The sequence below is a fragment of the Pseudophryne corroboree genome, chromosome 4 (assembly GCF_028390025.1).
Source record: "Pseudophryne corroboree isolate aPseCor3 chromosome 4, aPseCor3.hap2, whole genome shotgun sequence".
Lineage (NCBI taxonomy): Eukaryota > Metazoa > Chordata > Amphibia > Anura > Myobatrachidae > Pseudophryne > Pseudophryne corroboree.
In genome coordinates, this window is record NC_086447.1 from 748,796,445 (window position 1) to 748,808,581 (window position 12,137).

The 12,137-nt window shown below is 45.3% G+C and overlaps 1 protein-coding gene across 1 annotated transcript in view; it reads right to left on the reverse strand.

The window, feature by feature from the left end:
• RBBP9 (RB binding protein 9, serine hydrolase) overlaps window positions 1-8,724 on the reverse strand; it is a 44,369-nt gene extending 35,645 nt beyond the window's left edge. Inside the window, exons 1-3 of the mRNA XM_063918151.1 lie at window positions 8,502-8,724; window positions 3,886-3,928; window positions 1,060-1,165 (exon numbers count right to left, since the gene is read on the reverse strand). Coding sequence (XP_063774221.1) covers window positions 1,060-1,165; window positions 3,886-3,928; window positions 8,502-8,618 — 266 coding nt within the window. The 5' untranslated portion in view covers window positions 8,619-8,724. The remainder of the gene's footprint in view (window positions 1-1,059; window positions 1,166-3,885; window positions 3,929-8,501) is intronic.
• Window positions 8,725-12,137: the final 3,413 nt, after the last annotated feature.

Sequence of the window (12,137 nt, forward strand, 5' to 3'; positions counted from 1 at the left end):
CACAGAAGTGTGATTGACTTCGAGTTACATTGTGTTGTTTAAGTGTTCCCTTTATTTTTTAGAGCAGTATGTGTATAGATAGATAGATAGATAGATAGATAGATAGATAGATAAGATATAATATGTTTGTCCTGGTAGGTGCGCTTTAATCTAGTGTGCTTTGCTCTCATGCATCTATAAGCCCTGCGATCCAAACAGTGGGCCTAATTCTGAATCTAACTCTCTCTGCACATGTTACATCTGCCCCCCCTGCAGTGCACATGGTTTTGCCCAATTGCTAACAAACTTGCTGCTGCGATCAACTCAGAATTACCCCCAGTGTGTGGCAAGGTTTCATAGATGTGCTATAAACTGCCGTTTGTGCCACTGCTCTGTCGCTTAGTAACCAATCAGCTCACTGCAGCCTTTGGCCAATACTGGTGAAAACAATATTGTGAGATGATCAAAATTGAGTGGAAATGACTTGAAATGAATGCGAGTGATGTTAATAATACTCTAGGAACAAAAAAAGGCCCAAATTAAGTGCTTTTAGCTTTTTTTTTGTACATTTTTGCTAAAAAAAAAAAAATCTAAACCTGTACGACGAAGTTTAATCCAAATCCAGCAAAAATGGTTTGGCGCATATCTCTACTTATAACACTTTCCTTCCGATTCACATATGACCAATATTATTTGAAACAGAGTGTCCTTTAGCAATAAAAAATAAAAAAAAATTAGGATTCACAGAAAGAGGCTATTTGAAAGCCAAATGTTAGAGCAATATCTTTCATCTGAGTAAACTTGGAGTTTATGCACAACAGGATTGAATACTTATGCAAGAAGCATTTTTCAAGGGATTTTTTCAGATCTGTACACAAAGTAATTTTTAAATGCATAATTCATTATTTAAGAGCCTGCTGGTTCACAATAAAATACTTTCCAGAACAATAAGTGTGTCATTTATAATACAGACAATTGTAACAAATTACACAAAAATAAAATCTATTCCTGACAGATGCATTTACATTGCATTGATGAAGTGAGAGGATAACCAGCCAGTCCAGCACGAGTTACTCGTACCTCATAGCTGCGGCTGCTCCAGAGCTGTGTCCAATGATTATAGTGTTGCTGTCACACTGTAGTTCTGATTCCATGAATGGAAGCCATATTGATTCTCTTGCTGTAACTACATTACAAAAGTGACAATGTGCAAGATATTACACAGCAGAACGCAAGTAAACTAAAATAGAAGATCTACAGTTATGAGCTAGACAGTCAGTAGGTCCACACCATATGGTCGACAGGGTCTAAAGGTCAACAGGTAAAAAGGTCGACATAGAAATAGTCAACACAAAAAATGATTGCCACTTTTTTGTGTGTCATTTTGTATGTTTTATCACCTGAGACCCCAATTAGTGGTAATGTAGACACTAGCGAGCCACTCTTTCTGGCAAAGTGCTGCACTCCGCACAGGTTACTATTCTCAATCGTAATCCACGTTGATGGTAAATCAAGCAAAAGTTTAATTGTGAAAACAAAAACCCCAAATTGTGTCGATCATTGCCATGTCAACCTTTTGAAAAAAATTAGGGTCCATCCAAGCTGGGTTTTTTGCCTGTAGTCTCTACATATTTCTCACCGTTACCCTGCGGACAGACTTAGCTGCGTGTTTAATTCTGTAAATTAATCCTGTTTTAATTTACTTCTTTGCTTACCTGTATTTATAGCCTTTAACTCTTATCTTGTAAGCACTACTTTTTGTAACTTTCTTAAATAAGCATTGTCCTCTTTTTTTGGTAAAAAAATGTATTTTAATCTTTCATATAAATGCTCACAGAACCCCAAATTCTTTGGAGAGACTGTTGGATTGAGAAATGATGCTATAAATTGTGATGAATTAGCAAGTAGGGTGCAACAACGTACTGTGTGGACATCTGTTCGCAGAGCCTATGCGCAATTGTCATACAGAGGTGTGATTGATTGCTGAAACAGTAGGCACACAACCATACTGCGTGGCGGTCTGTATTGCTGAGCCTGTGCAATTGGAAATAGTAGTTAATTGCTGAAATATGAGCCTTGCCAGCAGACTGCGTGGATGCTTGGGAGCCGCTGCCTATGCGCAGTTAGTATCAAGTGTGTCGGAAAGCCCCACAACTTCCCTGGGTTTTATGTAAGAATCATTTGTGGGTGGTGGCAGTGTTCTAATCCCGTGTCTGCGGACCTGTGGCGCATACTGGATCCCTGACAAATGGTACTAGTCTGGTAATACTGCGAGAATTATTTGTCGGTGGATTTGAAGTGCATCCGGGTCCCTGACCTCTTCAACCTGTCTTTTTGTTCCTGTCTACCTAATGCCTGAGATCACAGAGTAGAACTGTTGAACCATTCCAGCACCACAGGTTGGAGTTGATTTGCTTCCTGCAAAAATGATAGAGACCATCAAGCTGAAGCAAAGCAGTCCTTACTGTGTAATGCACTGGGCCTGATTCAGAGATGGACGATTTTATATACAGCGGAGCGATGTTTTTCTAGCATACATGCCTCTAAGTGGCACTGTCCATGTGCAGCCATGGTCCTGCCCCAGCAGTCGCAGAGAGAATTTCTTCACAAAGTGTTTATCAGGGAGTGTTTGGGGGAGGTGACTCAAGTGCAGGTGTGTTGTGACCGCTTTGGCGGCGTGTTATCATTTGCATCTAAAATCCCGTAAACAGTGGAATTAGCTCCTGCGTCTTACTTCCAGCGACCATGCTGTGGCGTGACCCTATGGATACTCAGATGGTCGCTGATCGCCTGATGTTTGTGTCTCTTGTAATGCATGCAGCAGGTTAGCGACACTCCCGGAAGTTGTGACATTTGCATGTTTTCGCACAGCCACTGTGTACAAGGACACTTAAGGCCTAATTCAGTATGCACATCTACGATCCATTACACTGACACGCAGGGGGACGACCAGCACAGGGCAAGTCGGTACTGCTCCCTTCCCCTGCAAACATGCAAAAGCATTGCATGGCGGAGATGCTTTCGAATATTTAGGGTAGCCCTCTGCCTACGCGAAGGCAGGCGGATAGAAAGTTTCAGGTCGCAGCGGTTGTGTGTCACGTCACACAGCCGCCGCTGTCTGCCTCGCACACAGTCCGGACACGCCGGCGTTGTCCAGTTTCCCCCCTCCCAATGTGCTGCAACGTTTCTTAAACCCAGAGTCAACGCCCCGCGACCGCCTCTGTCTGTCAATCAGGCTGAGGCGATCGCACAAGCTAGATGCATCTAACAGTGTGCGCACGCGCAGTGCGGTTTCTGCACTTCACAGGGCTTCAGCCTGCTAATGCTGCCGCAACAGCGCTCCATGCTGAATTAGGCCTCTAGTAATAACACGGGTACTTCAGATCTGATCGCTGCTGTGTGTTTTCGCACAGCGGGCAATCAGATCCGAACTGCGCATGCTCGACGGATGGCTGCAAAGTGGATCGCCGGTCAGCAACAGGTTTGTGCGAAGGATCTATTCGCACAGGCGTTTGCAAGGAGATTGACAGGAAGAAGGCATTTGTGGGTGTCAACTGACCGTTTTCAGGGAGTATTTGGAAAAACGCAGGCGTGTCCTAGCGTTTGCAGGGTGGGTTTCTGACGTCAAATCTGGTCCCGAACAGGCTGATGTGATCGCAGCGGCTGAGTAAGTCCTGGGCTGCGCAAAATCAGTTTGTGTAGCTCTGTTACACATGCATTCGCACACTTACACAGCTAAAATACACTCCCCCTGTAGGCGGCGACTATCTGATTGCACGGCTGCAAAAATCGCTGCCCAACGATCAGATCTGAATTAACCCCACTGTGTCTGGCAATAGTGGGTGACTTTTAGCTAACAAAAAGAAGAGAAAAAATAAAATGTAGCATACTAATAGATATACTTACATGGATCAGGCATGTCTCGTAGCAAGCACTGGAAATTTGGAATCTGCATATACAAAACTCAATCACATTTAGAATACTTATAGCAATAAAAACTTTTGATTATTTACATTCTTTTTTCTCCTTAATAACATAATATTCAATATACTAAGGTCGTTCCCTGAGACACTGCTGCTGATGCACCTAAGCACGTGACATATGGAAAGTTCTCTCTAGGCTTTTTCTGCATTTTAAATAACCCTCTTAAACATATATTAATGTATAAACCCCACAGACAAAGGGGAGGCAATCACGATGCCGACGCCGGAATCCCGACAGGACGTGAAATGCCGCCGCTGGAATACCGGCATCACAGGCTTTTCTCCATCTATGGGTGTCCACAACACCCATAGAGGAGAATATAGGGGGTAATTCAGAGTTGATTGCAGCAGCAAATGTGTTAGCAGTTGGGCAAAACCATGGCCCTCATTCAGAGTTGTTCGCTCGCTAGCTTCTTTTAGCAGAAATGCAAACACAAAGCCGCCGCCCTCTGGGACTGTATCTTAGCATAGCAGAATTGCTAACTAAAGATTAGCAATTCTGCTATTGGGGGTAATTCCAAGTTGATCGCAGCAGGAAATTTTTTAGCAGTTGGGCAAAACCATGTGTACTGCAGGGGAGGCAGATATAACATGTGCAGAGAGAGTTAGATTTGGGTGTGGTGTGTTCAATCTGCAATCTAAATTGCAGTGTAAAACTAAAGCAGCCAGTATTTACCCTGCACAGAAACAAAATAACCCACCCAAATCTAACTCTCTCTGCACATGTTATATCTGCCTCCCCTGCAGTGCACATGGTTTTGCCCAACTGCTAAAAAATGTCCTGCTGCGATCAACTTGGAATTACCCCCATTATTAGCAGAATTGCTAACGAAAGCAATTTCCTTGCAGTTTCTGAGTAGCTCCAGACCTACTCCTAGATTGCGATCACCTCAGTCCGTTTAGTTCCTGGTTTGACGTCACAAACACGCCCTGCATTCGGCCAGCCACTCCCCCGTTTCTCCAGCCACTCCTGCGTTTTTACCTGGCATGCCTGCGTTTTTTAGCACACTCCCTGAAAAATGGCCAGTTTCCGCCCAGAAACACCCACTTCCTGTCAATCACACTACGATCAGCAGAGCGATTGAAAAGCATTGTTCGCCCGTGAGTAAAATAGCATAGTTTTGTGTAAAATTGCTTAGCATGTGCGCCCTGCTGTGCATACGCATGCGCACAACTGCCGGATTTTAGCCTATTAGCAATTCTGCTAAAATTAGCAGCGAGCAAACAACTCGGAATGAGGGCCCATGTGCACTGCAGGGGGGCAGATATATAATTTGCAGAGAGAGTTAGATTTGGGTGGGTTATATTGTTTCTGTGCAGGGTAAATACTGGCTGCTTTATTTTTACACTGCAATTTAGATTTCAGTTTGAACACACCTCACCTAAATCCAACTCTCTCTGCATAGTGTTGACTCTAGGCTGTTTTAGCAGGGCGCCGCTCCCTGCCCGTTTTTTAGCAGGCAAAACCCGCCCTGCCCCTTTTGTGGCGCCCTGCTAGAACAGCCGCCCGCTTTCTGCCCTCCCGTCGTGTATAGATGCCGTGCGCATGTGCGCGGCATCCATTCACGCATTGGGAGAGAGCTGGGGGAAGCCCAGCACCGACAGAGGTGCTGGGCACGCCCCCAACAGTGACGTCGCCGGCCACAGACGCTCTCTATAGTAGCGTCTGTGGGCCGCACCGCCCCCTAAAATGACGTAGGTGTAGCCACGCCCCCTAATTTGCGTGGCGGCGCCATGCCCATTTTCACTCCTAGAGTGAACACTATCTGCACGTTATATGTGCCCCCCCCCCCCCTGCAGTGCACATGGTTTTGCCCAACTGCTAACAAATTTGCTACTGCAATCAACTCTGAATTAGGCCCATAGCCTGTGGCGAGCACATCGCGCCCACAAGGGGCTTTCTAGCGCATGCACCGCTGCTGGCATACTGGTGGTCGGGATCATGACAGCCAGGATCCTGGTCATCGGTAAATCGTATGTATTCCAGACTAAGAACAGATAAGACAGGCAGAAAAGTAGTAGTAAAAAATAGTGACATTTCCAGGGACACCTCTTTACCAGGGACTATGCTTGGAGGTTAGACACAGTTATCTATCATCACAGAGATGAACAGCTGTGTGAGGAGACCATGCTTAATAACGTTGTGTGGTATAGAAAATCTATTTATTATTTATTTATTACCAGTTATTTATATAGCGCACACATATTCCGCAGCGCTTTACAGAGAATTGGCCATTCACATCAGTCCCTGCCCCAGTGGAGCTTACAATCTATATTCCCTATCACATATACACACAGACACATTCATGCTAGGGTTAATTTTGTTGTGAGCCAATTAACCTACCAGTATATTTTTGGATTGTGGGAGGAAACCGGAGTACCCGGAGGAAACCCACGCAAGTACGGGGAGAATATACAAACTCCACACAGTTAGGGCCATGGTGGAAATTGAACCCATGACCTCAGTGCTGTGAGGCAGTAATGCTAACCATTACACCATCCGTACTACCCAGATCTACAATATTTAGGTCAATAGGTTAACACAAAATGGTACCTAATGCATATTGACCATATGGTGTCGATCTAGACACAATATATCTATCATCCGGATACCTTGATATCAATGGCTCTCCCATACATCACATACCGGGCCTGCTTCAGACTCGCGTGCTATGCCGATATTCACGCAAATGGACAAAGTTTTTTTCTTTCACACATGCGTCTCAGTTGCACTGCGCATGCATTCCGGTTCGTACATACAGAGTCACAGTACAGATTTGGACGCACAGTATTAGAAATGTATGGGGTGTTGTTGGACGGTGACAGGGAAGTAACAGGTAGGGGACTAAAAAGATGCACGGAGATATTGCATCTTATGGTAGTGTCGCAGGCATGTCGTGTGTGTGTGTGTCATTGAAAGAGCTGCACCAATCACATAGGAGGCTATACTCCGTTGGAAAACCTGCAAATTTCAAGGGCGCAACTAAAGATGCACCAGACGGTATTTCGGTATCTACGCTCACTGACAGTGTGTGGCTCAGTCCTTGCACATTCAGATGTACACCAGGGAAGGGCTTCGTAGCCTCATTAGCATGCAGGTGCGACTGCGGCAAAAGCAGGTTTGACGATTTTCTGGCTGCCAGTTTGGCGCAGCAGTGGGTTGGGTTACGCCGCATAGGGGCGTAATGGGGGCGTGGCTGCATAGTGGAGGCAGCACAGGGGGCGTTGCAGTTGTATCATCATCGCCATTCCCCTGCTATACAAAGCCGATATTACAGGCATTGTACAGTGGGGACAGGGCTAAGATGTCGCGTCATCAAGTCTCCTCGGATTGCCCACTTGTGCTCTGTAAGTGGGTGGCCGAGGGAAGGTGCGGGGCTGTGGCGCTGCGGGACACTTGCCCACCTTTCCAGGGCGCTAGGACTGGCACCCGAGTTTCAGGAACCTCCTGGCCATTCCGTGAGGGTAGGCAAGTATGGACAAAAGACGTGAATCAGGCAAACTACCTGTATGTGCCTGGGATACCTCTGTGACTCATTTCTCTGCCACATACGTCATGCCTCCTCTAGGGAGCTTTCTCCGAAACCTGCTCCCCTAACTGATCATTACTGCCAGTGGCAGAACTGAGCAGCAGCAGCGCAGTGAGTGACAGGATGATTACATACCTATCGTCATTTTAAAATAGTTTTCAACACTTGCTGACGTACAGGGGCTAAACGGTCATTTACATACTACCCTTCCCCCCCCGTTGCTCCCCCCACCGCCGCAGACATCTCCCCACCCCACAGCGCCGCAGACATCTGCCTCCCTGCCCCCTCCCCCCAGCGCCACTGACAGCTCCCCCTGTTGCCGCTGACAGCAGCACCAGGACAGGACACCGGGAACGGCCAAATCCGGCAGATGGATTTGGCCGCTCTTTGAATAGGGGTTGTCGGGTCCATTCCGACAACTACATGTCGGAATGGACCCGACTCTTATTGAATATAGCCCTATATCTTCTTTGGAGATCCAGACCAAGTTTTGGTTCAGTTCGAATCCACAAAATTCAGGGTCATTTGATTTCTGGAGAACCGAACCGCACACATCTAGCAGCAATAAATAGTTGACTTCTACACAATCATGCAGTGCTGCCTCAGAGTGGCGACATTCCAACCAGGGCTACTGAACATACTTGCCTACCTGACCCTCTCCATGAGGGAGAAAATGCTCTGTTCCTGGACATGTATGATTGCCATCACCTGTGGTGAAACACCTTTCTTATCAATTAACTAGCTCACCACAGGTGATGGCAATCATACATTACCAGGAAAGTCCAGGAACAGAGCATTTTCTCCCTCCCTCAGGTAGGCAAGTATGCTACAGAATGCAGCACAAAGCATTATGTACTGTATACCTTCTCCAGCACAGAATGGCACCTTCTGTGTGGCTCAATTACATGTATAATGTCCTTAAGTGCTGTCTAGTTACACTTTACATTGTCTTTCAGCCAGCAGGAAGCATGCTAACTTATCAGTATGCATGTTATCTATGTACTTTTACCTTGTCTAGTCTCCTTTTTGTCCATCCATACCAGATACAAGAATCCACATTCCCTCCTCCATTACCTGGTACTATAACAGCTTTCACAGGCACTGACAATGCCACAGTCTCAGACATTGCTGCTCTTTACAGCTTCATGTGCACTGCAGGAAATGCTGGGCAGGAGGAAAGTGCATCATGGGAATTGTAGTTTTAGCCTGTGCCAGAGTGATTTTTGAAACACTGCAAAATAATACAATACAGTACTGTATTGCAATATCACTCAAATATTATTAAATTTTTTAAGCAAATCATAATTATAACAATGCCAGAAAGTATTTAGAAATATATTTTTCGAATGCATAAATTATATTTACGAAAGCACATATGGGTCTGTTTCTGAGTCAGACCGATCTTTGGGCAGAGGCGTAGCATGGAGCCATAGCATACCTCCCAACATGACCCTCTCCAGGAAGGACACAATGCTCTGCTTCTGGACTTTTCTCTTAATCTATGATTGCCGGCACCTGTGTTCAAGAGATTAATAGATAATAAAAGGTGTTTTACACAGGTGATGTCAATCATAAATTAAGAGGGAAGTCCAGGAGCAGAGCATTCTGTCCCTCCTGGAGAGGGTCATGTTGGGAGGTATGCCATAGCAGCCAGGGCAGGCTCATGTAACGTGCCCCTCCCCCGCTCCTGCTCCTGCCCCTTCCCCTTTCCATATATAAACATTGGTCCCCATGGAGGGGAGGGGGAAACACAGCTCCCACTTGGAAAAAAACACAATAATGTCCCCCATTGGGGAAAAACATCACACACATTGTCCCGCACAGGGAAAACCCACACACATTGGCCTGCACAAAAAATTAGACAACTCCACAAGAAGTAGAAAAATGAAACAAACATTGGTTCCCCCAGCCCCCTACGCCTCTGTCTTTGTGCCTGATTCATGTTTGAAAGTATACAAAAAAGCAAGCAAAAAAGGACCATACTATAGTACATGTGCCAATTTACACATTACACTTATCTCCATTCTATTCTTACTAGGACAGAAACTTGCATTATTAGCACAAGGTAGTAAATCTGGCTTCTGTGGCTTCCCGCAAATACAGCCACTTTGCATCCAAATCGGAATGAACCCCAATAACTTATTAATTTACCCCTGTGTAAGCACGGTTATGTCTTTTTTAAATAGCATTACTATATGGTGTAAAATAAATTAAAAAAGATATTTTTTTTAATTCAAGTTCCTTTTTTTTCCAAATTTTTTTTTTTTTTTTACACATATAGTAGAATCCTTATCTTTTATTCTGCAAAGGTGGATTATTGACGAAACAAGAACCACAAAGTATTTATTTGTGATGTTTATCATATTTAAAAAAAATCACATTTACTTTTGGTTTCCATTTTAGCAATTTCAATAAAAACAACAACACTTTTTTGGCCATTTGGGTTAAAAAAAAATTGACAAGTAAGAATTAATAAAAATAACCTAAAGGTATTTCCTGACAATACAAAAGCTTCTGGGAAAAAAAAGTATAATTGTTGTGGGTAATGCATTAAAATATCAGTGATATTGATGTTGGAATGTGATGAGTGATAACATTGGAAAATGGCCTCAGCACAAGGATGAGAAAGCCCTCAGCAGCGAAGGGGTTAAGGGATTCTATCCAGTGGTTTTTTTTTTCAAGAATTTATGTCATTTAAGTCATATAATTATTTGGGAAAATATAGGGCCTAATTCAGACCTGATCGCTGCTGTGCGTTTTCGCTAGAGATGAGCGGGTTCGGTTCTCGGAGAACCAAACCCTACCGGACTTCACTACCCAAGCCCGGATCCGAGTCAGGCTCGGGTTTTCCCGCCTGACTCGGAAACCAGAACGAGGCAAAACGTCATCATCCCGCTGTCGGATTCCCGCGGGGTTTGGATTCCATATAAGGAGCCGTGCGTCGCCGCCATTTTCACTCCAGCATTGGAGAGTGTAGAGAGAGGACGTGTCCTGCATCAGTTCAGTGTTAGTGTCTTGTGCTGCATCAGTCCAGTAACAGTGATGGTGTCCTCTGCTGCCATATGTCCAGTGCTGTTGTATAAGTCCAGTCCAGTGGTGCTGTGTTGTGCTGCATCAGTCCAGTGATGATGTCTTGTGCTGCATCAGAACAGTCACAGCGGTGGTGTCCTCAGCTGCCATATGTCCAGTGCTGCTGTATAAGTCCATTGCAGTGGTGCTGTGTTGTCCTGCATCAGTCCAGTGGTGGTGTCCCTGTGCTGCCGTATATGTCCAGTGGTACTGATGTATATGTCCAGGGACACTGCCGTATATGTCTAGCGGTACTGCCGTTTAAATCCAGTGATCCTGACGTTTAATTCCAGTGGTACTGGCGTATAAATGCAATGATCCTGCCGTATAATTCCAGTGGTACTGACGTATAAGTCCAGTGATCCTGCAGTATAATTCCAGTGATCCCGCAGTTTAATTCCAGTGATCCTGCCGTATAATTGCAGTGATCATGCCGTATAAGTCCAGTGATCCTGCCGTATAATTCCATTGGTACTGGCATATAAATCCGGTCCAGTGATACTGCCGTATATGTCCAGTGGTACTGCCATATAATTCCAGTGATCCTGCCATATAATTTCAGTGATCCTGCCATATAATTCCAGCCCAGTGATACTGTCGTATATGTCCAGTGGTACTGCCGTATATGTCCAGTGATACTGCCGTATATGTCCATTGATACTGCCATACATGTCCAGCGGTACTGCCGTATAAATCCAGTGATCCTGCCATATAATTCCAGTGATCCTGCCGTATAACTCCAGTGGTACTGGAGTATAAATCCAGTGATCCTGCCGTATAATTCCATATAAATCCATATAATTCCGTATAAATCCAGTCCAGTGGTGCTGTCCTGTGCTGTATATTATTTACTCCAAATAAAGGGGTTATTAATATTTAATACAAATAATTTTCACAGGGTTTGCCCTGTGTGGTGTAGAGGTACGCTCTCCTGTACCGCATATTGTTATATAACTCCAGAAAAATCATGGAGAACAAACATTTGGAGGATAAAATAGGGAAAGATCAAGAACCACTTCCTCCTAGGGGTGTAGTATGAGTAGCCGGTGGTCGGGATCCTGGGGTCCAGCATACCGGCGCCGGAATCCTAACGGCCGTCATACCGACAGCTGGGCGAGCGCTAATGAGCCCTTTGCGGGGACGGTGGCACGCTATGCGCGCCACACAATTTATTCTCCCTTCAGGGAGATCGTGGACCCCCAAGAGGGAGAATATGTGTCGGCAAGCCGGCGGTCGGGATCCCGGCGCCGGTATGCTGGTCACCGGGATCCTGGCCGGTGGCATACTGAAGAACACCCCCTCCTAGTGCTGAAGCTGCTGCCACTAGTCATGACATAGACAATGAAATCCCATCAACGTTGTCTGCCAAGGTCGATGCCCAATGTGATAGTAGAGGGCATGTAAAATCCAAAAAGCCAAAGTCAGTAAAAAGACCCAAAAAAAGAGATTTAAATGGTCTGAGGAGAAACGTAAAATTGCCAATATGCCATTTATGACACGGAGTGGCAAGGAACGGCTAAGGCCTGGCCTATGTACATGACTAGTGGTTCAGCTTCACATGATGATGGAAGCCCTC